We start from the raw sequence: 25,759 nt of genomic DNA, 5'->3' as shown, positions 1-25,759 counted from the left end.
CTTATTTCCTGTAGTAGCTAGCGGTCATTGTGCTATTATCAAGAATTTTATAATCATTGCATCTGCAATCACGTCAGAGAGCTTGCCAGCTCATTGGGGTTGTATGTATTATTTTACTTTGAGTTTTCTATTCGAATAATTATCTGTATTAAGCATCATGTGGTATGGCACTATAAGATGAAGCGTGGCCCGTTTTATCAAAAGAATGAAGAAGGGGGTCAGTTGGCCTTGCATAATATTCTTCAACGGCAGCATAGTCATCCTCAATGGCCACGCTCGATCTTCCCATCGGTACATCGCCATAATTTGGTTCGATATCCACGTTGCGGGCTAAACAAGAATGGAAAAGCTTAGACTTATGCCAAACAAACAGAGTAAGAATTCCTCCAGCCAAAAATGTGCCAGCTGTAAGTAGTACATTTACCGGCAAGGGGTCACCATTGAACTCCCTCAAAGTGATCATTTCCAACGGAGTTTGAAGAAAACTCCCTATACTGGCAGCAAATATTATCAGGCCATAGACTTTACCGAATGTCTGAAAACCAAATATCTTTGCTGCGTAGTCGGAAATTGCCGTATAAAAGTAGGGTCGGTATAATGTGAAGAGTATGATGTTAACGTATCCCATAGTTAGATTGTTAGGGATGCAGCCTGTAATGCCGATAATGGTTGTCGCTCCAACAAGAAGGAACAGCATGGATGGTAATGTAGCATAGTCGAGAAATAACCCTATAAACGGGGTAGTGACGATACCTCCAAGAGGCAGCAGACAGTCAAATAGCTGATTTAACGATTTGGCGAGCGTGGGAGAAGATAAGAGGTACTCGTATTGTACACGGAGGGTGGATATTAAATAGTTTATCCGAAGAAACTGGCCCATCGCAAAAACCGCCAGTAGAATAAACCACCATGAACTAATTTGCTCTGATGCCGGCAAGGTGTGTAGGATGCCCCATAATTGATTGCTGGTATTCTGTCTCCAATTAGTTTCCTTCACCGAGGGAAACATCCAGGTATCTTTGATGTGATCGTAGTCGTCATCTTCAAGGACAGCCTTGAGTTTGTCTACAGTATCATGGTATGTGGAAGGTTGCTGATCTGGATCAAGGGCTGAGACAGCGTTAGTCCTTTCGTTCTCCATTTCTTCGGCCAAAATATCTTGAATGTGTCCGATGAGCTCTCCAATAGTACTGTATGGTCTTGACGGCATAAGAAATACCTGAGCTACCAGGATAAGTCCTGGCACAGCAAGGTATAGAAGAAATAAAAACTTCAGTGAAGCCCTTGCGCTGTGAACACTTCGAAAGACTAAAAATAGAGCGCTCGAGAGATCAAATGCACCGGTCAAAATAGCCAGTATTAGGCCGGAGTGGTTCGGAAAAGCGTTTGACAGATGTAAAGAAGACGTAAAAACAGATACACCACCCATTGCCATGAGAGTATATCCGAACAAATGCCTGTCATAAGGAAAATGGGAAGCAGTTGCAAATAAAAGGGACCCCATAGCAATGAGAATAGCACCAACTCCGCCGGTAAATCGAGGGCCATAATTGTCTAAAATGGAACCACTTGGTAAAGCAAAGAGGTTCGATGCTATTGCTGATACAGTGAACATAAAATTTAATCTAGTTTGATGGTTAGTGGTGTATTGAGAGCAAACTATGGAACTGGGTAGCGTACCGTAACTCCTGCTTGTAGCACGCCCTCATTCCTGGGACAGCTTCATCTTCCGTGCATAGATAGCTATACACACCTTCATTGATAAGGATTGGTTTTAGGGCAGCATATCCGAAAATTATGCCACTAGACATGGAGCAGTAGATTATAGAGATAACGACTTGTACTAAATCCAAAATGCAAGGCTGAATTAGCTGCTCACCCAGTACATCTATCCAGGGTTTAGAGAATTAAAATAACGCAGGATACATCGCTTGACTAGTACTTGAACTTACCTATCCTCCTATTCCTACTTGTCTCATAAGCACCGAATACACTTGGCCTCTTCCAGCGGCGGTTGTAAGCCATGTTGTGGACTTTTCTACCTTAGTTAGAGAGCAGTTTTAGTCACTGTTCTGTTCTATGGTAACAGATTGAATAAAAGCGCCACAACATGTCATATTATTGTATACTGGTGTGTGTGTGCCCACGGTGAGTCCAGCACGATGCCCCTTCTGCTACACAGCAAAGCTGTCTGCCCGCAGACACGCCTTCAGTCAGGATGTGAGGTAGTAACAGGTAGTTTGGGGCAGTGGTCCCAAGGTTAGTCACCCCACGACCTTGAAATTCAGCGCAGGAGAAGAGAACTCGCCGTGAGAATTCGAGGTTGATCCTGAAGTTCAAGTTGGTTGACGTTGAAAGCTTTGACGTCTTGGATGCGGCTCTCACGTACTCACGTGAACAACCATGGCCCGAGCGTGGTTAACTAAGTGAGTTTCATATGACGTCACATATCAACAAGATCTATATAACTAATTAGTCCTCTCATAGAACAAATATAATACGCCTAATTGCTCGGATGCCCCTGTTTGCAAGAAAAAAGTGCTTGGATGCCCCTGCTACACACTACCTAACTACATAGAGTAAAGCTCTTGTATTTGGGTAATATACTATTTTATATGTGTATCCCAAGGCCTAGAGCCACACGTAGAATTGCTAAGATACCCTTCTTTCCTAAGTATAGAGTATATATCTTGAGTGTAGCAGAAGATACAATCTCCCTGACCTCCCTAACCCCCTGATATCCTAAGTTAAGCCCTTATTTTAAGCTAGGTATTAGGGGACTTAGTAGGCTAGGGAGGTCAGGGAGACTATACCTTCTGTTACTGTTACTCTGTAGTTAGGAAGAAGGGCATTCTAGCAACTTTATGTGTGGTTCTGTGGTTAGTGGATATACATAATTAGAAAACATCGTGTGATCGTGTGTCTCTCTAAAAGTTACAAAATAAAACAAGGGCATCCGAGCTACCTTTTTTTTTTTTTTTTTTTTGCAAACAGGGGTATCGGAGCAATTAGGCGAAATATAATATACAAATATTAAATGAAATATTCGAGAACGTCCCAACTTCAAAGCCGGGAATTACGAAATTCATCTGGAAGAGACTCGATACAGGTAGATGGCTTCACAACTTAGCAAAGGTCACATATGGTTAACTAGTTAACCAATCATTAGATAACAAACCACACTATTAGAACAAGGGATGAAGCTACACTGCTGAGCTTTAATTCATCGATTGTGAGCGGTCTTGTATATTTGGCAATTGCGCAATGCTGTCGATGGTTTGCAGGTTCTGTAGCCTGCGGCGCTGTCTAACTATTGGAGGGAATATCCCATTTCGAGTGCCCAGGCGGGTTTGAAATTTGTATGCAACTTTCAAACGGAACATATGTACCATGCTAGTCACTTGATCACTTCTAAAATGTGAAGACCCCAATTTATGACTTTGAGATGAGCAGAAAATTCGAGCGTCCTCTAGAAGTGAGGATGGTCGATGGATTTAAACTACAATTCTACAAAGCACATTACTAACGGTTATCACGATACCCCGTATAAGAAACAGAGATTCAGTGGACTCATATAAAGATACACAAGTAATTGCGCCAACCTTCCCCCCCGTCAGGATGTATTTTGTCAGAATCTGGCCTGCAGATCCCGAACTAAAGGGCTTGATCAAGCTTTAACTTCCCCATAGCCCAACTAACTCACTACCGAATCACTTTCACTTAGATGAAAATGAAATTTCTATGTATTTCTGTGGAATTCTTAGGATTTGACATATCAACAAGGTTGACCTTCATATCAAACCACGGCAACTTGCGCCACGTCACCCAACATAACTGCTCTGGGCTAGTAACACTCCCTTACCTTGATTTGGCTAGAAAATGCCATCACGATACTTTGTCTCGAGTATACTCCCTGTCTCCTTCCATTCCATACGAATGTAAATAGAGGAAATGAGCCTATGGGAATCAATACTTTGAGCTTTATCGTGCTGGATCGGATTTGCGTTGAAGTGTTACCTCCTTGAACATTACCAGGATTACTGGGAATACTATATTGGTATTCATCCCTACAAATGCAAGGTAACACAAAGTCAGTCCGTGCCTAACTAGTTGTTTAAATTGAGCCTATGTCTGACAGGCAAATAGAATTCCAAAGAACTAAAAACCTAGAAGTATCAGCCCAGACATTTGGATATCGAACGAATGCCCTGTATCATATAGACGATAATATAGAGTATCTGCATGCTTACATGCTAACATGAGAGGGCGTTATTGTTAGTTACCAGAGGAAAAAAGAAGAAAATAAGATTTAGTCGACCTTTCCCTACATGACCTTTAACCTGTAGGGTAAGGTAAGGTATGAAGCATGCCAACACTTCAATCGCCACAGGTTATCAACCTGCATGGTTCAAACATATCCTCTTTTTGAGGCCTGCATGATGATCATGCTTCTTTGAGTTGTGAAAGTGTTCAGCAGTGGGTGGACCTAGAAATATGGAGGAAGAAGAAGAAAATCGATGTGCTAACTGGGGAATATAAATAAACCCCAAGCCCGATGTCATTGGGACCTAAATAACTGCTGCTCCTCACACTTCAGAGCTATACTCCAAGCAAATTGACTGCACATCGAGTGTTTATCCTGTTTGCATACCGTTATCCATCATGGGTGAACAAATAATTGAACGATTCCCCATGTCGGCTGGGCCTGATGCCATTTTTGAAAGTTTCAAGAAGAATGGAGTGGTTGTTATTGAGAACTTCGTTACGAAGGATCAACTGGACCGATTCACTGCCGAAATCGACCCTGCCCTGCAGAAGCTAACCGCGGGATATGCCTCTCGCATAGATGGTGATGAACAAGTAGATGATTTCTTTGGGAAGAAAACTAAACGCCTTGGCCAATTATCAACTGTTAGCTCTGTCTTCCGCCACGAGTTTTTGGAGCATGACTTGATGCATTCTCTTTTGGAGCGAAACTTTATCGATTATCCTCTAGCCGGATATTGGATGAATACAAGCGATGTCATCGAAATTGGACCTGGAAGCAAGCCACAACCTATTCACCGTGATCTAGAGCTGTATCATCCATTTGTTATAGGAGGTCCCGCGATGCCAGAGGCTGTATGCAATTTCATGGTTGCTCTCACCCCATTTACGGCGGAGAACGGAGCGACGGTGTTCGCCCCCGGGACCCATCTTAACGAGAGCTTTGAGAGGCTCGAGGACGGAGAGCTGCCGGGCGGTGACAAGACTATCTCAGCTGTCATGAACCCAGGGGACTGTGCCTTTTTTTCAGGAAAGGTCATTCATGGTGGTGGCACCAATAGTACAACTGATGAGTTCCGGCGTGGTTTGTCCATGAGCTTTATTCGAAGAATATTGTCGCCAGAGCAAGCACACCCGCTTTCAATTTCCCGAGAGATTATCGAGACCATGTCCTACCGAGGCCAGGCAATGCTTGGATTCCGAAGCAATTGGCCTGCAATTGGAGACGAGCCAGCTATCATCTGGTCCTATCAAGGGTCAGACATTGGGAAGAAGCTGGGGTTGGGAGACAAGAACTAAGGCCGTTGAAGTGTTATGTTATAGTTTTCCCCTGGTACAGCCCAAGTTTCACTGTCTTGAGGTCTGTGACTCCAGGCTCAATCAGTTCCCTTCCACAAAGTCTATTTTCCCACTGTAAAAGTCAGTTGAATAATCTGATAGGTAATGGGGCGCTGAAACATGACATTTGCTGAAGGTATACGGCATCTATTCAGTATTATTCATAGCAAAATATGTTTGCAACAATCAAATTCCACCGAGTTCCCCAATTCGGCATAACTAGCATGTTTTTTCAGATATGTAACGACTCTCTCTGCAGCAAATCAAGGGTTTCCCCTTCTTAACCAACAGTTTAGGAGAAGGGGCCAGCTCCAGCCCTGCGGTAGCCTCTGTCATTCCTCTCGCCGCCAAGGAGAGCAACATAATCTTGGTATAAGAAAAACTTGCACACCCAAGTTATACGCACCTCTCCTGGGCAAAACAATCGATCTGCCGTCCATCCGAGGGCCATGTCGTCGACCGATACAAACGGCATGCGATATTTTGATGCATTTCTTTTATCAAGATAAGATATGCGTTATTGCCTCCTCAACAGGTTTGCGAGTAGGAAAGAATAAACGAGGGATGTGGAGTATGTACTATTATTTTTAATCAGGGTGCCTTGCCTCTAAATTCTCGCAAAATGCAAAGGCATTCACGAAGCTGCATTCTGGTAGAGCAGCCATATTCTCATACCATAATTGGAGACTCGAGAAGTGACGTAGTTATGCCGAGAGGATAACTTTGCTTATGTAATTATACCCACAGTGCTTGGATAGGATTCAGCCAATCATATTTTTTTCATGAACTTTCAAGGCCATATCAAAGACCACTGCCTATATTGGTATTGGTAACACCGGCGATCTGCTCCATCAATATTGCTGATCTTATCTATCTTATTCTATAACTAGTTGTCAATGCTTTTAACTATCTATGTGGGCCACGTTAACTAAGTTAGCCATATCTGGGGTAGTTAGTCTAACTTGTAGAATGGTATTCCATTCTCTGGTTAATTGTACTTCCCGTGAGTCAACTAGTTAATGCCTAAGGGTATAATGCAAATTATAAGATAGAGCATTAAAAATGATTATTTTTACCTCAATTCCTCCATCATAGTTAGGTTTGTAAGATAGCTCTAATTTGAACCTTATATGCACACTGTTCAGAGAAACGCTTGCATGTCCGGCTTGCATATGATTCTTTATATAGCCAGATCATTTTAAAAATAATCCCATCCAGTATAGTGATGATACAAATAATAGTAGCGAAATATAAGTATAGTTTGGTTGGATGCTATTATACTTTGAAGCTCGGAAGGGGGGGCAGCATCCGAAGCCCAACAAACTCATACAGAATCTGCCGCATAGATTCAATGGTATCAACAGCTCCAAACCAGCCAAGTTTATGGCATTTTGTGCGGCTACAGAATAAACTTATTAGCTCTCTTATTTCCAATATGCAAACAAGCCAAATGAAAAAAGAAAGAAAGAAAGAAAGAAAGAAAATTAACAAAAAGTCCTGACCTAAATTGGAGTGGCCATGCCATAAGTAACGCACTGTCTGTAAAGCTAAACAGGCGATGAATGTCCTTTGCACTTTGGAATGGATTAGTTTGCAGGTTATGTTTCTGACTTAATACTTTCCATGCATCTTGGACTTCGGGGTCAGTGGCCCAGTGGGAGAGCGCATATTTCAGCCGGATGATGCCTCGGGGACCGAATCTATCAAGATATATAACAAATCAGCATCAGTATCCGCCTGTTTCCCGAAACACGCAGAAAGGATCGTCTCACTCACCCTCTTGGTGGCGGCTCATATTGAGTCGGAATTGAAATGTACTGCGATTTCTCATCATCGGGAATCTGGTATGGCAAGTTGTACCAGCTGGCAAATGTGGGCCAGAATGCAGCCCAGGTGAAGGCGCTGTTGTCACAAGCATTGAATGCCTGGTTTGCAGCCTTGGGGGTGAGAACAGCCCATTCTTCCAGGTATCCGTTTAACGTGGCCGACGATAGATCCAGAGGCATCATATACGAAGCGAGTTCTCCCGGATAGACAAGAGGCCGTCCAAGGTGTGCCTGGATAGCCCCAAAGACACCCAGAGGATACATCATGTTCATGGCAGCTTCTTTCACGGCACCGAGCACGAAAGATGGCATAACTACATTCCAGCTTGCACCAGTTTCTTCACAATATCTGAAGAGCGTATCCTCCTGGGTGTAGTAGAAGTTGGGCTCCAGCAAGACGCGAGGATCACCCTCCCTTTGGGGTGTCATCGTGGGACCAAGATGGATGCCATAGTTTTTGGCTCCAGTCTGCAGCATGACTCGCTTGGGCGTGATTCCTGCAAGCTTAACGGCGTCCAGGAAGTTAGAGAGCATCGCCGCTAGACACTATTTGTGAGCAACTCTGGTTCTGGTTCAGGGGAAGGAAGTCAAATATCCTTCCAACGGGCTTGCATATACATACTATTGACCCTGACTAACTCTTCTGCAGCGGACCAGATGCCGCCACCGTCCTCAGGCTCTGATTGAATGTACGAGAAGAAGAAGATATAGTCACTTGAATCCAATCAGCATGTTAAAAACCGAATTATCCGCATCTTGCGATCAGGTACTTACGCTTTCACACCATTTTCTTTCATGGCCATGGCTAGCTCCACTGGCGTGCTGTTAAGGAAATCCAGCGAGATGTGCTGGACGTTCGTCTTCCATTTCGTGGGTACTAGCGGTGGCCGTTTTGACATGGAGTAGATATTTGTCCATCTTTCTGGTGATTCAGCCAGGACCCGAAGCATATGATGGCCAGATATTCCATTTGCGCCCGTTATGATGGCAGAAAGGCCCTTCAGAGACTCTGGGAAGACAGGCAGCCCGTGATAGATGCCCTTTGACTGGATTTTGCCCACGCCATTTAGTTCTTCGTCGTTGATGAACATGACGACGAAGTCACCCCCGGGAAAGCAGTCAGGTATGTCGACGGGCAAGAGATGGAAAAAGAGATGAGATGTTGCCGGCGGCTGGCTACGATAATGTTTCTGGTCGAGGAAGTCCCGAGAGCTGTGGTTGCTATTCCCCCCTTTATAGCCAGCATCTATGCCAGATATATCGCTACCCCTTCAGGCTTTACTTGGTGCCGTATGAATGATCCAGTGCGAGTGCAGAGCGATGATTTCTGCATAATAAGACCTCTGCAGTGCACCTCCACGGCATCGATTCGGGTAATGGAAGAATTACTGGTTTAAGCAGTATTTTTTATTTTTTTAAACTTCCTAATAACGTAAATACAGAAGGCAGTATACGGAGGAGACAGGGGGTTTGGGATTTTTTTTTCTCCATAGCGAATGGTGAATAGCCGGCTGGTAATACTAGTACATGCACAATAACGCCCTGTCCAATCAATACTCCGGAACCGCCGGTCGAAGAGAAGAGAGGGAAATTGTAAAAAAAACAAAGGGTGGAGAGTGAAAGAAAGTCGAGATGCTGCGGCTCCGCGACATCCCAGTAAGACTGAGGAGAGAGTCCCTTGGAGTAGGGAGTTGGGTGTGTATATATGTCCTGTTTCTTGCATCGTCAACCACGCACCCCTGCAATGCAGCGTAACATGCTGAAGATTTCGCCAATGTCCCATGCATGATTCATGCATCTTCCATGCAGATTGGGAGAGAAGCACCAACCAACGGGCTCGGAATGCCACGTCAGAAGCATACCAAGCAAGAAAAAGAAAAAGAAAAAGAAAACGAGCAAGATGCAAAAAGGAAGTGAATGATAATGAAAACGAAACATGAGAGTTAAAAACTCCGAACCAGATCCATTCGACCGCCTAGGGTATGAAACATTCACAAGCTTGGTTTGTTTCTTTCATCTATTGTCCTAGAAGACGCCTTCGAAGCCCTCGAGCGAGAGCTGGAAGAGCTCTTCATCCCATAAACTGGGGTGAAAGGTCATAACTGCGGATAGATCTGCACCTGGGATTGTACCATGTCCCCAGCTCAGAATCTGCTGGTCCATGCCTGTGGTAGGTACATTATTGAACCCGGCTTGTGAAACGAAGTTTTCATTTTGCCCAAAGGTTGGATTCATGTACTGCTGTTGCATTGAGGACTCGCAGGGTGCCGTCGTAGTGTAAGGATTAGTTGACATTTGGTTCTGGCTGACGAATGGCGGCCAGTCGCCTGAACTAGATGCTGGCTGCGAAAGGCCGCTCGGGCCGTATGTGCGAATAGTAGCCGCAGATGTTGTGCTGATTTCACCTGGACTGGTCACGATGGCTTGACCAGGTGTATTAGTACCACAGGGCTGAGATATATTATTCTGGGCAGCCTTGTTGGCAGATTGCTGCACTCCCTGCTTGGTGGTTGCGGTACTTGAGGGATATTGCACAGCAGCCTCTCCGAGGGTATTGGAGGTGCTCGAGTTTCTCAAAGGAGCCTGCAGAAGAAATAAAGTATCAGCAGATCAATGAAAGAAAATAGCGCTCAAGGCGCTTTACATGAAATAATGACGTCAAGGAACGCATTTCCCCTTTACGGAGAATGTAGATTATTGCGAGTCGCGATTACTCACCGACTTATTCGCGTCATCGTCAGCACCCGTGTCCGTGGCCGCGGGTGCTGTCTTCTCGGATTTTGAGGCCCGTGGCTGGAGAAAGGGCGGAAGAGGAACTTCAGCTTTCTTATCCTTGCGTTTCGCATACCAGGCTTTCAGCATGCCAATTATAAGCGAGAACCTGAGGCCAACTCGACTTTGATTCCCCTCGTTGCAAGTATGGAGGTGATTAATTAGGTTATTAAGCGAGGCCTCGACTTTGAAATCGGCAGTGCTGAAGACGTTAGCGAGACGGCTGCCGGGTGATGAGGCAACGGAGTACAGTTTTATCAGAGCAACGCATGCATAAGATGTGCGAACGAAATGTATGGTAGGGAGGCAAGACATCAAGGATCGATCCATGGTGCCGAACAGGTCAAGGACCCGGTGAATGGAAGTGAGACATGCTGTAAGTGCATTCACATGTGCAGCCGTCCCAAGATTGGCCTGTGATTCTTCAGCGAGACCTGGGAGAAATGGCGGTTTGAAGTCGTCGATGTTGTGATCGATGTGCATGCCAATTTCGTGCATATATATGCTTAGCACTTGCTCATAGTGTTCCATTACGGCTGTGAATATATGCTTAGCGATAGTTGAAATAACAATTAAGAATGATCATCAACTGTCTTACGGCTGTATACTTTGGAAGGCACTTCCTTCCGCCACTCATCCAGGCGCGTTTCAAAGCCTTTGAGAGCAAACTGCACCCTCGGCTCGTCTATGGATATATTTGTCAGGGGGTCGTCCATAGAGAACTGGAAGCCGATCTCTTCGCCGATATGGGCGAGTTTAACCCATTCAACAAGTGCCCGATCGCTGGGATATGCATCGGACGATTCCAGTAGCAGTTTGACTGATTCATCCATATATGTGTTCCAGCGGGTGAGAAGAGGCCTTCGAAGGCCCATAGATGCACTGCATATAACAAACGTTAGATATCAAAAACCAAACAGACATTAAACAATCGTGGGTATCACAAAAGGGAGAGAGGCACGGACTTCACAGCCAAAAAATAGCAGCCCATCCACGCTCTCCTACCGTCAAGCGACTGTGGGTCAACAAATATGGCTTTTCTACTCATAAGTTCCTTTATGATTTCTGATGATTGTGCCTGAGGCTTTGACCGGCGATTCATGCCCATATCTGTTCCCATAATAGCCGCCAGATGAATAAGGAGGTAGAACTTGAGCTCTTCATAGTGTTCCGGTGGCATGTACCACAGAGATGCGATCACAAGAGCCTGCATCAATTCTAACGACTTCTCACCACGGACAACAATGCGGTCGGCGAATATTTTGTGCATCTCACTCGTTAGAATCGGTTCCAGGCTGGGTGCACATGATGCAATTGATACAGAGAGGACGGATAGGAACAGCATGGGGGTTTCTCGCCGCACGTCACCCATCTTGGTGCCCGGCGGGAACACTACCGCTGGCATCAATGGTGCCATAACCTCGACATAATGTGTAAAGGCCTTTACTGCTGTTTCCTGGTCAATGATGCCGCGGTCTATGACGTCTGCATACTCATGGTCCGGGCGTCGGCCTGCTGATGACTCCGGTAGAAATACCGGCCAGCTGCTCTCCTGTTTATTGGGGGATTCCCCATGCAACCACGTATTGACGAAAGTTGTATGGCTCGAAGGGCTCTTAGAAGGTGGAAGAATAGCAGGAGGCCTCATCCCCGGTAGCGACCTGATATCCCCATTTGACGACCTCTTGCTTCCGGCCATCCCAGCGGGGCCTGATGGGTTCTCACCGCCCGAGACCCGCCGTTGAGAGGACCAGCGGCTTGACCCAGACCAGCTCCTTTCGACATGTTGCTGCGGTCCAGAGTCATTTAGATCGGACGGGTAGCTCTTCGCTCTCGACGCCTGCAGAGTAGCTGTCAACGCGTCGATTTTCCTCTCCAGTTCCGCAACCCGACTGTCTGCCTTCTTCTGCCGCTTCCTGGTGGGGACGGTGACAATGCAGCGTCTATTCGCCTTGACACAACGTTTGCAAGAGCCATCTGGATGGTCTTGGTCGGGATCACAGCGCACTTTTAGCTGGCGACAAGCCTCACATGCTCGAGGACGCTTGAGGTCGGCGAGGGGATCACTCGGTGCCGTATCCGCAGCCGCACCTGCGGCGGGAGGGCTGTTGTTGTACTGTGCTGATTTCGAGCCATCTGTACCTGCAGTAGCTTCGTTTGAATTCGTTCGTGAGTCAGAGGGCGGCGGTATTAGCGAGGGTGAGCCTCTATGTGAGGTCGAGGTGGCGGAAGGCGACGAAGCGTCCTGGGCCGATGCGTTCGAAGGGGGATATTCCACCTCCATCTACCCGGAAGTATCGACGGCTCCTCTGAGATTTATCTTCTTCTCTCGCAGGACCATGCCAGGTCGCCTAACGCCGCCATCCACGGAAGTACGGTATGTCGGCGGCCGACACAAAAACTGCTCCGACAGGACAGGGCGTACGTATATCAGTCAGTAGTAATATTCCTTTTTTGGCGGCGAAATGCGCACAACGGGGTAAGCGTTCCTTCAGAGAGTCATCGTATAAGCCAGGCAACTCCGAATATATTGAGAATCGGCAGCCTCAGGAGCCTTAAAATTTTGGTGGAGGTGGGATTTCATCCATCTGGATTTGCGGCTGGAAGTGCTAGTCCCTTCATATTTAGCTGCCTGGAGAGCCGCTCGCTCGTACTCGTATTGTTGACTACAACGGCGAGCAGATCGACCGCATGACGAAAGCGATATCTGTATCCGCAAGGCCTCAAGGAAAGCCGTCTTGAGCCCTCTAGTGCCACTGCGGCTCACCCTTAATGAAGTCAGAGCTACGCGCCGACTCTCCCATAAACAAGGCTTCGCATTGAACTCGGGACTGTAGCATTTCATCCACGCTCCTTTCATAACTAGCTCCACTCTACTTTGAAATCTTCCATGGCAGGCTTCAATCAGATGCACAGTACTGTGCTATACACAGGTTAGCTGCGATTCACCAGAGCGTAGAACGATACTTACGTGCCATCGGCTGCTTCCTCAACCCGGACAAAGACATCAGTCCTCATCTCCTGTCCTTGGTGACGCTGATCGTCTCACATGCAAGGGAAGAGGATGATCTGTAGCAGGCTTGCTTGCTCGTTTCCGTCGTCTATAGGGAGTTGCTTGTAGTTAACTATTAGGCATCATTAGCAGTTATTAACACCAACAAGCAATATATTCACCAGTGAATTCTTTATTAAAGTGATATTTCTATCTCGCTTTAATAATAGTATCATATATTTAAAACCAATTATATGGCAAGAGTCCGCTAACAATATTCGCCGCCTCCAAGGATATAAAAGCCCAAGTCCTAAAGCTTCAATACGCCAACAGACCAAAAATTACGCCGAAATCACACAAAAATCCACACTTATTGAGATGCGTTTATGTCACTTTATGGACGGGACACTCTTCTTTACGGTCAAACCACCCAAGAATACAAGCCTTATGGAATTTGCATAAACACTCGAGCCGTGCCAGTTCGGCACCAACTTCATACTCCTCCATGCAAATGGAGCATTCAGACTGCACGCCGTCTGTGCCTAGACAGTCTTTCTCCGTTGCAACAAAAGTAAGCATCCTCAGGCGTTCTGATGGTGTGGATTGATTGGAAGCCCCGGGGCGTCTGGCGGCGTGTCTTTCAATGCATACACGGATATGTGCTTCGCGTGCATCTTCATCATTGCCTGGAGATTGTGGGGGAAATATATGATTGCACACGGGACAAATATCCCGCTCAGTGATAGTACGGCGAGGTCGTGAACCGGATGGTGGTGCTGGCAGAGGGCGATTCATATCTGCTGTGCGGAGTATAGTCCTTGTATATGATGGATGATGCTGGTTTCGTTGTAACTCCTGGATATCAGGTTAACACTCGAGGCTGTAGGGTATATATATATATATAATGTCTACTACTTACTGTGAATCCATCATGGGAATAAAGAGGCGGAGAACCCTGGGATTGAGATTCTGTCTCTCTACCTGGTAGATACCGGGGAGCCAACCCCCGTAGACTGGATGAGACTTCATAACCAAAACCTCCATAGGAGGGGAGATTGGCGTCTGTTGGATTTGCGCGAAGACCTCTTTGAGGATCTCGCCTGTAGCCGTGAACCTGTACAAGGTTGTTAGATCATGTAGCAAGGGGTAATGTAGGGAACACCCGATATATAATAACATACACTAGATTCAAATTCCTGGTTCCGTTGCCTTCTTCCCTCCATCCGAGAAGGTACAGAAGGTATATGGCGACGGGGCCTTTCAGCACTTATGCTCCAGATACCTGGGCTTTGATATTCTGACGGTAGGGAGTGTGGATCTCCCCGTGAGTGATGGTGGTGGTCATCCCATCCCAGACTGGTATTTCTCGTTCTATGTTCATGATGAGAGGTACTGCTGCTCGCTCTATATCGGCGAGGAGGCTCAGGGTTGGGATCAGGCACGCAGGGATTGCATAGACGAACCTCGGTCCCTCCACCTAGAGCATTTCTGGGAATTTGATGGATCGAAGTTGCGCGATGGTGGCTTCGGGATTGTGATGGTGAAAGCTGCGGCTGTACTTCTTCGTCGTCAATAAGGTCAACACCTTCACGGTCCGTTGTATTGCGCTGGATAAGGCTCGATAGTGTCAGTTGCGTCTGGGCTTCGGGAGGACGGACGATAAACTGCTGTGGTATTGTAATTCTATGAGGCGAGCAAGCCGCGCAAACGACCCTGCCGCACTTCCTACAGTGGTGTTTTCGAAACCAGAACGTAAATGTAATGCCGCATATTGGGCATTCGGTGACTTCAGAGTCCGGCTGCCATCGTGGGAGCCGATAGTCAGTAAAGCTTCTTTCACGGTGCCGTAGGGAGTTTAGCTGGCGGGACATCGATGAGGAGGGGGGAGAGGCAGCAGACTGAGTCTCGGTCGTCTCTTCGTCGGGTCGAACAAAGCTGGGACTTCCCGATGGTCGAGTTCCAGTTTCAGACGCACCGGGTCGAGAGTGCTGCCTGATAGAAACGGGTTGGGTAGCTCTAGCTCCTGGTATTTCTATACCAGTGCTGCTGCCTCCACCGCCGCTACCGCCGCCGCTTCTACTACTACCGCTTCTCAGTCTTCGTTTTCTGTTCGGCGAAGTCGACGAGTTGTCGTCTCTATCAGGACTACTGCTATCCATCAAAAGATCCTGATCTTCTCGCAAGAACTGTGTCCATGTTGTATGATCCTCACCCCCACTGCTTCCTCGTCTCGCCGCATGTGTGTAGTCATGGTGGCTCTCTGATAATGAGCGGTGGACGGTCGTGGATCGCGCTTCATGAGTTGAGGCCTGAGATTCCGAAGGCAATGACATCGGGGGAACCAAGTTCTAAAAAAAAAGTAGTAATATCCGTATTCTTCTCCTTTCTAACTGTTGGACAACGTTGCCCGTTATCCGGGGGGTGTTCGATGACGCCAACCTCCGCTGTTTGGACGGGCCAGCATTTGCTGTGGGCACGGGAGGGAGGCTCCACGTAGATTTTGAGCCAGGGGAGTTCGTTGATTTCCGGGAGATAGGTTGTGTATCAAGATAATATCTGTATAACTAATTAATATCTCGTCTCGAGGTGGCGAGGACGATGCAGCGCGTTGAAAGTGTCAAACGCGGCGTTTTCTCCCAATCATGAGGGATGCAGCAAGCAAGCTGGAGGTTCAGACAAAGTAGCTGACTTTATGACAGCAGCTCTAGTGGTCTCCACTGCCGATCACGAGGAGTTCTCCATTCCTCCCGTCTCTCTGGTGTGGCCGTTGACAGAGTTGCGGCGTTCGGTGGGTGATGCTTCTAACGCCACAAACCGTGCGCCAGGAAGGCTGAAGACGCCGTGAAGGCGTTGAGACGATAATCAGGAAGTGTAGAGCAGCTCGAGGGTAAAAGATTAGCAGAGCAGGTGTCGTTCGGATCGAGCGGCGGGTCGTTGATGCTTGAGGAATGGTAGGTTGTTCGGTTGGCTGAGCCAGTGAAGCGAGCCATGTGAGTGAAAAGAAAAAAAAAAAAAAAAAAAAAAGGATGAAAATTTCCCCAAATCCTTAGTATATATATCAATACTTTCAATGCAAAATATCGATGACACCAGACTCTAGCACAGTTCCAAGACTTTTCTTATTTGAAATAGGAGTTATTTAATACATCTGTTGTAATTCAACAGAAACCAATATAGCCACACCGATCCACCAATATTGAAATCACCTCGGTCTCTATAGAACACAAAAAAAGGGATCGCCAAAAGAGAATCCAACCAAATAGTCGCTCTTGATAAACAGGCTGGGAAGAACACGCTAGGGTAAATGGCTATTAAACGCACTGAACAACTGGCTGGAAGGCGGATTGGGAAAAAAAAACCTCACGTATTAACGACATTGCAAGAAATAGAAAAAGAGTAAATCCAACTTTTGAGCAAGAAGGGAGAAGGTGGTAGTGGGGGAAAAGCAAAGGAAATTCGTCAAGCGATTATTCATTAGTATGCAAAGGGAGGAGATATTGATATGTTATGATCCATTCCGTATTGGAATCAATATCTGTCAATTGCCGGTTCGTAGATGGTTGTATGAAAAAAGATCGAAAAACAAAAAAGATCGAATGAGATGCAAAGGGTAGAATAGGCAAAAGGCAGGAGGTGGTCAGGATGAGGGAGTGGAGGTAGGTGGAAGAGGGTGCTCGCCTATGAACTCTGCGGCGCTGCCACCGGATAAGCTTGTTTCATGGATGTGGTCGCTGGCTCGATGCTGTTGGACGTATCCCATGCCCTTCAACTTTCCTCGTCGAGTAGCTTCGAAAGTCGCAGTTGATGTGTTTCTCTGTCTGGGTCCTGGAGAAGAAGGCTGGTCAGTCGTATCTGTCCCATCAGCAGTAGCATGAGGTTGTGCCATCGAATCATTAGAGTCGAGTGATACAGGAGCACTGTGTGTTGAAGACGACTTTGAACCAAACGGTAATCGTGACTGCTGGATAATTCGGTTTGACAACGTCCGCTGAGGAACGAGCGCCTCGGAGTTGGTGGCTTCGTAGTCCCGAGAACTGTTACGGGAATGGGGCCCGCCCATGAAAGACCCTGCTGCACCAGGTTTTACGTCTTTTAGGTCAACGGAACTACCGCGCTTTGAGCTTTTGCGGGGGATAGTTGGTGGCCTTATTCGCATGCCGCCGTGGGCTCCAGGATGTGATTGGGATTGGGAGCGTGAATGAGCGGATGTAGCATCTGGTGGGACATTGCGAGTGTTTGCTCGGCTGGGTAATTCGATAGCGTCTTCAAGCAGAATAGGTGGTAGGACTGGTTTGTCATTGTCTGCCGTAGCCGCTGCTTTGGCCTTTTCAGTGACAGGCGAAGCTTTTGGATCAGGATCTGGAGCAGGACCTGAGGTGGTAGCAGTAGTATTTGGATCCTGTGCAGTGTCAGGGTCATCCTTGTAAGGCTCTGTGAATTTATCCTGCTCAGGCGGTGGTGGTCGCTGCATTGCAGCCTGGGGAGGCGCACGAGAGCTTCGGACAACCTCGAAACCCTTGCCTTTATCTTTTGTTTTCCCACCGAATAGGTTCTTTAGCCATCCGCTGGCCGATGATACAGGGCCAGTGGGATCAGCAGGACCAGTCTTGAGTTTCCTAGTAGCGGAATGCGACAGTGCAGGGCCTCTAACCCGGTAGTAAAAGTCTACTTCGCGAACTGCATAATCTGTTCGAAGGGAAGGATCACCATCTGCGTCGCCATCGGGATCTTCTCTGGGTGCGCCGAGATAAGCTGGCGTTGGGGTGCTTCCATTACCGACAGGGTGATTAGCTAGGACATCGGCATCATGGTCTGCGTCTGGATCCAGATCGGGAGTGTTAGCCGCACGGCTTGACTGTCCGTTGCCCATATCGCTGCTATTCCATGAAGTGTGGCGTATTCCTTCAAGGGTAGCGCGCCGTTGCCGGGGCGGACGGTAGTACGGGTCTGCCGTCTCGTGTTTAAAATGCATATGCATGATGCCGCTGCGCGGTGACCCGCCGCCGCCTGAAGCTTGTCCTGGCCCGGTTGAGAAGGCTCCCGGGGTGGTAGGTGTGTACGGGCCGCTGCCCGGTCCACGCGGGTTGCTGGCATTGAACAGACTCCCTGCCCCGGACTCAAAGCCGGTGCTTGCCTGGTCCAAGCCAGGCCGATTTAGCAGGACAGCTGAGCTGCCCGAAAAACTTCTGGGTCGCTCACTGTCGAGCTGAGTTGACGGACGCTCCAAGTCAACATTGAGCATGGTAGCCTCGGAATTGGTGCTTCTGCGCGGTACGTGGCGTTTCCTGGGGGTGCGGCGGGATAGTTGACGGACACCAAATACCTGTAGAGGTAGGTTAGTGAGCACTTATGTACTGAGAGATAGAATGTAGAAAAACCCAATTGAATGTGAACATACCTTTACCAAACCACCTCTAGCGGCCTCACCCTGGACTCCTACATCACCGGCTCCAGCTTGTCTGGCTACAACTTCGATGAGAGTTTGGATGGCATTCAAGAAGAATCCGAATATGAGGACCATGCCATGTAGTATGAGGATAACGTAACCAATCCATCCCTTTGCCGGGTCCGGAATATCGAGCGAGGGAACAAAGGCAACGCATAGGAGAATAGTGAGACACCGAACGAGTGCAAAGATGGTATGATATGCATTCATCGAAGTGGGAGACTCGTAGGGCCGAAAAGCGATGAGGGTGAGGATCATGGTGACTTCACATATGGCCAGGATAGCAATCTGGGCTATCCCCGACGGCTGAACGGCACCAATGGCTACCCCTCGCATGCAGGTGAGCAGCACAGATATGAGAGCGAAAGGCGCCGCTCCATCGCTGAAGGTGTTGTAAAGTGGCCCGTACAATAGCACAGTAGGCAGATCGTCAAAGAGATACGAGCGAGGACGGGTGCAAAAGATGAGATAGAGGAGCCATGCAGCGAATCCGACGAGCAGGACAAGTAAGATGACAGCCAGGGCCACGACATAGACGGGAGAGGAGCCAGCCTCGACGAGCTGAAACATGGATAGTGAGACTAGCGGGAGAAGGAAGAAGTTGAATACGATACGGACGACGTTTCCCATGGTGAAGGCTGTGTTTTTGGACTGCAGATCCTGCTCTGCTATGTGGCTGACGCTGTGATGGAGCCATCTGAGACCGAAACCAAGCAGGATGATCGCTGTGACGGCAGCGAGGATGACAAGTAGCCAGATGACAGTGCCTGCCCAGATGTCCGCGGCTCGAGTCATGCCAACGAACTGGCCCATGCGGTCGAGCCCGTAGGTGCCGTTGACGGAGTAGACGCCATCTATCAGGGGCGTCGTGCCGTTGCCATGGCTGACGAAGCTCTGGTTGAACATGAGGACGGACCAACCGATCTGGCTGACGACGGGTTGGTAGTAGCCCGGATAGCTCAGGGTAAGCGAGCCTGTGAGTATGATGAACTGGATATACTGCAGGCAGTCTGCGAATCCGGGTGTGACGAGACGGATGAGGTCCTCGTCTCGGCCATAGTTGCAGGTCCAGCGGAAGATATCTGTGGTTCCCCAGGGGCTGTAGATGGCAGCGTAGACAGTAGCCACGCCAACGAGCAAGAGTATAGCAAGAGGGACGTATGCGAGAGCTGATCTCAGGGGATCACCCAGGTCTGGGGCGATGTCTGCCACTACGCAGCTGTAGGGCGTCTTGCTAGCGTCTCCAGCCTTGACCTCGAGCGTAGCCAGGAGAGAAGCGAACGCGTAGGACGAAGTGATATTGAACGTCGTCGAGAACGCCCGCAGATCCGCCGTCGAATCCCTGATCTTGTTAGTATCTTTTTACTATAATATATATATATATATATGTGTGTGTGTATGTATGGAGTTGCTCACTGGGTGAAGTTGAAGACGGGCCCGAGAGGACACTCGCCCTGGGTGAGAGAGTCGCAGAACGGCTGGACCGAGCCACCGGCAGCCGAGAAGCTGACGACGTCTAGCCGTGGGAACAGGGTGGTAAAGGTGTTTGTCGACGGGTTTACACTGACTATCTTGCCCAGTGTCTCGTTGGGGTTGCTCCATCGCGGGTCGTCTGGGGGCGGGTATGGCTCCTTCGTCTCGGTGCCGCTGACGTTTCCGTAGACAGTGACGTTGAGATTGAGATCCGGCCGCGTGCTGTTGAACTGCGCGGCGACGTAGAGAGGTATGAACTGCAGCTTGACGGGACTAGACTTGGTGATGGCGTCCGGCAGGCAGTTTCTGAAGGGGACGAGGGCTGCGCGGCCGGCCTGGACAGCGAGCAGCAGGACCAGCAGCAGGGCGATCAACGGCGAGGCAGGCATGGCTGCTGCGCGGGAGGAGGAGCAGCAGCAGGAGGAGCAGCAGGAGGAGGAGGAGGAGGAGGAGGAGGAGGAGGAGGAGGCCGTGGCCGTTAGCTGGAGGACGGTCGAAGCTGCTGAGCCTGCATCTCGCCTGTTATTGTGCGTCCTCCTGGCGGCGTCGGTGGTGGTGATGGTGCTGGAGCTGCCGGCGTGAAGCTCAACCATCTCCCCTTTATTCTGTCAGCCTGTCCAGCCGGCCACTGCCCTGCAGAAGATCCCAATTGACAGAGACGAGCTCTGGGCGGTTCCTGGTCGCGCGTCCAAGGACAGCCGGACGGATGGTTTGGTGCTGGCCGCTGGTCTGTTGGTGGCTTGGAGCTGCGGGCTTCCTCCTGTCCATCAAGTCGTTAGCCTTGGAAGAGTCGAGATCGGGCGAAAAGACCGGGCCCGCGAGGTCAGGCGGAGGCCAACAAGGTCGAAAAACGAGGGTCGACGGGCCGCCGAACGAGGGAGACGGCCAGGGACGAGGGCCGCAGGACGGACGCCGGGGTTGGTGATGTCGTTTTGTCGTGTGTCGCTGTCGTTGTCGTTGGTGGTGTTGCTGTAGGAGCAGCGTTGGTGCTATATAACTAGCTAGCTATTAATATAACGAGCGGCCGAGCAGGTCGATGGTGGCGCAGGCAAAGCCTCCCTCGTTTCCCTCGCAGACGGACCACAGGAATTTAATTGGCATTGGGTGCGAGAGCGCAGGTAAACAAGGAAGTCTGGATGTCTCGTCCACGGCTCTGTATTTAAGGCATCGAGGCCCTTGGCTGCGCTGCGCTGCATCCTAACCTCCGGTGACACGCCAGCGGCCTCGCTATAGCCAGCTACATATTATTAACTTACTGCTATTGACTATACGCCCCCCTCCGACGTCCTCTGTAGCTATAGACCAATAATCTCTGTATCGACACCTGCATCCGCCAGCTGCCCGTCCGCCTGCGAGCGTCCGCCTGGCGTCCCCGGCGCCTCCAACTTGCCCCTTGGGCGTTTCATCTGCAGCAAAAAAGCACGTGAGCCCGAAACCTCTAGGGCAGACGCAGCAGACGCAGCAGCAGCAGCAGCAGAAACAAGACACGCAGACGCCGCCGCCGACGAGACGCAGACGAGCCGGACGAGCAGACGAGCAGACAGACGCCGGAAGCGAGCAGTGACGGCCGACAGTGACGAGGGACTGGACATTCGCTGGCTGTGCTGGCGGTTCGACTCGCCGGGCCGCAGACATAGATCGCCCCCTGGACGGCAGCCAGCTTGACGACGGCGACGGCGACGAGGACGAGGACGACGACGACGAAGACAACGACTGGATAACCGCATGAAGGAATCATGTTCAACTCCCCCGAGACGAGCAGCCTGACGGCCGCAGAGACCAAGGTCGCCCGCAAGTGGCGCGGCAAGCTCTTCTCCCGCGAAAAGGAGACCAAGCAGTCCACCCGGGACCAGCAGATAGACGACTTCCTGGCCTCCTCGCGCCCTCCCGTACAGCAGCAGCAGCAGCAGCAATTCCCCTCCGCAAGGCTCCCGCCCAAGATCGATGTCTCTGTCTCGCAGCGCTGGCCGGGTGCTGCTCAGTCCCCCACGGCCGCAGTAGACGTCCACGCCAACGTCAGCATAAATGTCACTCGGACTAACAGCAAAAACAACAATGGGAGCACTGCGGTGGCAGGTCCAGGAGGCCTGAAGAAGAGGAGACGGCGCTGCGAGGGCCTCCGGGTGAGGTTCTGTGACCGGCCGCCCTCGGTCATGGGCGAGGGAGGCGAGGAGGCAGAGGCCCCGACGATGGAGATATCGCTCTATCGTGCACGCTCCAATTCGTCTGCCTCCCAGTTCACGGATGGCGCAGACGGCGGCTCGTCCTCGGACGCTTCAGACTCCCAGGCTCGCTACCTGGATAACAGGGAGCCCACGCTGCCTTCATTTGCCGTCTCAGGCCCAGACGGGGAGAAGAAGAGCAGCTCCCCCAGCAAGGAGACCCAGCTGCAGCCGTCGCCGGAATTACGCAATGCGCAGAACTCGGATTTTCTCTTGTCCATCAGCCAGCAGCCTAGAGGGTCCCGGCTGTCATGGAGAGATACCAGTGAGGAGAGCTCGTTTGCAGAGAGGATACGGGCCAAGATGAGGGATGAGGAAGGTCTTGCGCTGCAGCGTGCCAGGGAGCAGGCGGCGGCCGAGCAGGATCACCCCCAGCAGAATTCTCCTGAGCAGGTCCCCTCGAGAGACTACCCCAGAGACTATAGAGACAACAATGATCATGCTAGAGACTACGGCAGAGAGTACAGGGACAGAGACAGAGATAGAGATCATGGCAGGCATGTCAGAGACGAGCAGCAGGAGAGCAGAGACGCCGACAGAGGCAGCCCACAGGAACCGGCCCAGTCTGGCAAGTCAGGGCTATCTTTCTGGGGCAGCGTCATGGCCGCTCTGCCAGAGGAGAACAAGAAGCAACAGCAGAGACAGGCCCCTGATGGTTACCCTCCTCCTACTGCCGTTCCATCGAACCCGGCTCACACCAAGATTACCAAACCACCTACTTCCTCTCCACCGCCTTATGCTAGAACAGAATCCAGACAGGCTGCCTACAATGATCCCCAACTCCTACAGCAGCAGAAGCAGCAGCAGCAGCAGCAATCGAACAGGCTACAACCTGACAAGCCGGCTTACTTGGGTCACCACTCCAAGACCTCCTCTGGCTCCTCAGGAAAACTCAAGAACGTGGCTAACATGGTTGGAGACGCTGCCCTGGCTGAATTCTCCGCATACGTCGACTGCTACATCTCTCTTTTCTCTCGTGCTGCCGAAAGTGTCAAACCCATCATGGAGACCTCCCTCTCGGAGTGGGTGCGTGCTAGCGTCTGGTGGTTCATCAAGGGCAGAGCTGATCTCGAGGCCTTTATGCGCGCCCGTCCTCCTCACCCGCCTGGCCCCAACTCGGCCAATGGAAGACAGTCACCCATTACCGAGCAATCGCAGCAGGCCATCGTCAATCTGGCTAAGGCATGGTGGATTAACCAGCATCTCGTGCCCCAGCACCCCGAGCTCGGCCAGTTTGGCAGGATGAAGCCTGAAGCCATACTCCCCATGGTGCAGTCAATGGGTAACGATACCCTAGCAAGCCACCTCAGCATCCACCTGGCCATTATCAGTCATCTACGAGCCCTTTCCATGTCCATGCAGCGTAATAACATCATCCCTTCGTCTTCCTCAGCTGGCCAGCTTCCTGCTCTCTCCCAGAACATCGATACCTCCATCTGGATCCGCTACCCTTTCTTCGCCCCCGGTATATCATCTGTGCTGTCTGGCTCCGGCTCCAAGTCCATGCTCATCGACCACTCGACCAAGAAGCCTGACATTGCGGAGACAATGCCAATCAGCGACACCAACCGCCACTTCTGCTACGGTCGAATGTTCGTCGAGGTCTGCCTGGGCTCCTCAGACGATGACACCGAGCAGTATGCCATTCCATGCATGCTCTCCATCACCCGTGACAGATCAGACTGGAACGTAATTGCCACCCTCACTAGCCAGAACGAGCTCGTCAACCTGACCATCCAGTCCGACAAGAAGCAGGGTCCCACTTGGGCCGACATAGACTGGCAGGTCCGCCTCCATTCCCTCACTCTCCGTCTCCCTCGCGGATTCGAGCTGGATATCAAGTTCCAGGATGCAGACTTTAAAATGCTCTGGAAGATCGTTGAATACACCCGCAAAGTGCAAGCGGACATGCAGCCTGCCGCTGGCGAAAGGTTGGTGTTTGCAGACATCTTGAATGAATTCCAGTATACCGAAAGCTCCCCCAACAAGTCTTTCCCTTCGGAACCCACCCAACGCTGCAGGATACAGCTATTCGAAAAGTCTACCAAAATCACCGAAGGGACGGGCACACGTGAATCTCACCGTGGCTTCCGCTTCTTTGCCGTCACTAGCCCCAAAGTAAAGACCCTCAGTAGCGTCTCACATACCCTAGGCAACGGCTCCCCCATTGTGTTTGGTTATTTACGCGGTGACGATGGCGCACCGGCGATGATGCTCAAGCATTTTGAGAATGGGGTCGAACACTCTATGCTTCTTACCTTCCAGGATGCAGAACTTCGCGCAAGTCTGCACTCCCTCCTCATAGGCATCACACCCTCGGAGTCAGAGTCCAAATCTCCAGACCTCGCTCTCCAGTCCTTCACAATGATACAAGGCGTTGATCCACTGGGCAATTCCGGCAATGCCCTTAACTCTCGCAAGATATTCCTCAAATTTGACAAAGGCAATGCCTCAGTCATCAATGAGAGGCCTGGTCATAAACACAGCGTGCCAACCACCGTCCTCTCGGAGAAATTGCGTGTCTTCATCAGCTCGAGCTGGGGCTCAGTCACGGATAGAATTAACATTGGACCCGGTGATTTGAAGATAAGCCTTGATATCAATGTTCCTACCACGCTGAGCGTGATTAGGCCACCGCAGGACGACTTGAGCGTAGCTGTAGCCGAAAATATGGTGCCAAAGGATGTCCCAGCGCAGATGAAGGAGTTGCTCACCGTTTCAAAAACGCGTCCCATCATCAGGAAGTATAACTTTGCGACGCTGCAAGGTCAGTAAATGTTTCTTCGCTCCCCATCTTTAATTCGGAATTCATGCTAACTCACATTTATAGATATGCATCATTTCCAACAAGGCATCACAGGATTCAAAGTGTTGTTTGACGGGTAATTAGCCTCTTCTTCATTTCCACTAAGTAATCTCATTTACTAACGAACGTTATCCTCCAGCTACGCTTCTATGTTCGCCATTGCCCGTCGACGCATGGTAGTCCCCATCTACAAGAAATGGGAAGCCTCCAGGGCTCGTCTCCAAATCATTCAACAGGAAAAGAATGTCCAGCTAGTTGCTTTCCTAGCGGGCTTCAGCCACGGTCGAAGCATGAATTTTGTCCTTAAGAGCACAGATAACTTTGAAAGTTTCAACCGCTCTGGAAAATACGGCATTAAAATCATCGATGCCAAGTTCGCGCTGCCCAAGAATAGCGATGACGAGTCTGCTGATTTCGTCTGCCTTGATATGCCGGAATATCCTGGCGAGCATGACGATATCACTATTGGCTTTGACTCGGAGAATGGTAAGACAACCTACCACACCACTATACACGCGGTAGTGAACAGAGTTGCTAACTTGCTTGGTAGATCGGTATAGTTTCCAATCGGCTGTGCCTGGGTCAGTGAAAGAACCATCTAGAATGGGCTCACTGCGG

The 25,759-nt window shown here is 49.8% G+C and overlaps 7 protein-coding genes across 7 annotated transcripts; 2 read left to right on the top strand and 5 right to left on the bottom strand.

Annotated features, from left to right (window-relative positions):
* Positions 1-148: 148 nt before the first annotated feature.
* On the bottom strand, positions 149-1,811 carry ARB_00250 (MFS transporter Fmp42, putative; the record flags this gene model as incomplete). The annotated part of the gene is made up of 2 exons (XM_003013386.1): positions 149-1,593; positions 1,754-1,811. The coding sequence occupies 2 exons, from the start codon at positions 1,809-1,811 to the stop codon at positions 149-151; spliced, it is 1,503 nt and encodes a 500-aa protein (XP_003013432.1).
* A 2,851-nt stretch (positions 1,812-4,662) lies between these two features.
* On the top strand, positions 4,663-5,565 carry ARB_00249 (uncharacterized protein; the record flags this gene model as incomplete). The annotated part of the gene is made up of 1 exon (XM_003013385.1): positions 4,663-5,565. The coding sequence occupies one exon, from the start codon at positions 4,663-4,665 to the stop codon at positions 5,563-5,565; it is 903 nt and encodes a 300-aa protein (XP_003013431.1).
* Positions 5,566-7,003: 1,438 nt separating this feature from the next.
* Positions 7,004-8,521, bottom strand: ARB_00248 (NAD dependent epimerase/dehydratase family protein; the record flags this gene model as incomplete). The annotated part of the gene is made up of 4 exons (XM_003013384.1): positions 7,004-7,304; positions 7,381-7,969; positions 8,053-8,144; positions 8,205-8,521. 4 exons carry the CDS (start codon positions 8,519-8,521, stop codon positions 7,004-7,006), a joined length of 1,299 nt encoding a protein of 432 aa, XP_003013430.1.
* Positions 8,522-9,455: 934 nt separating this feature from the next.
* ARB_00247 (C6 transcription factor (War1), putative) lies at positions 9,456-12,486 on the bottom strand (the record flags this gene model as incomplete). The annotated part of the gene is made up of 4 exons (XM_003013383.1): positions 9,456-10,013; positions 10,149-10,738; positions 10,801-11,022; positions 11,208-12,486. The coding sequence occupies 4 exons, from the start codon at positions 12,484-12,486 to the stop codon at positions 9,456-9,458; spliced, it is 2,649 nt and encodes an 882-aa protein (XP_003013429.1).
* A 1,092-nt stretch (positions 12,487-13,578) lies between these two features.
* Positions 13,579-15,527, bottom strand: ARB_00246 (uncharacterized protein; the record flags this gene model as incomplete). Its single annotated transcript, XM_003013382.1, has 3 exons — positions 13,579-14,049; positions 14,114-14,308; positions 14,376-15,527. 3 exons carry the CDS (start codon positions 15,525-15,527, stop codon positions 13,579-13,581), a joined length of 1,818 nt encoding a protein of 605 aa, XP_003013428.1.
* A 1,304-nt stretch (positions 15,528-16,831) lies between these two features.
* Positions 16,832-20,706, bottom strand: ARB_00245 (uncharacterized protein; the record flags this gene model as incomplete). Its single annotated transcript, XM_003013381.1, has 3 exons — positions 16,832-18,517; positions 18,593-19,982; positions 20,057-20,706. 3 exons carry the CDS (start codon positions 20,704-20,706, stop codon positions 16,832-16,834), a joined length of 3,726 nt encoding a protein of 1,241 aa, XP_003013427.1.
* A 1,143-nt stretch (positions 20,707-21,849) lies between these two features.
* ARB_00244 (uncharacterized protein) lies at positions 21,850-25,701 on the top strand (the record flags this gene model as incomplete). The annotated part of the gene is made up of 3 exons (XM_003013380.1): positions 21,850-25,102; positions 25,166-25,217; positions 25,281-25,701. 3 exons carry the CDS (start codon positions 21,850-21,852, stop codon positions 25,699-25,701), a joined length of 3,726 nt encoding a protein of 1,241 aa, XP_003013426.1.
* Positions 25,702-25,759: the final 58 nt, after the last annotated feature.

Source organism: Trichophyton benhamiae, assembly GCF_000151125.1.
Source record: "Trichophyton benhamiae CBS 112371 chromosome Unknown contig00070.0, whole genome shotgun sequence".
Taxonomy (NCBI): Eukaryota; Fungi; Ascomycota; class Eurotiomycetes; order Onygenales; family Arthrodermataceae; genus Trichophyton; species Trichophyton benhamiae.
The sequence above is the reverse complement of the archived record's forward strand: the minus strand, read 5'-3'. Positions and strand labels throughout refer to the sequence as shown.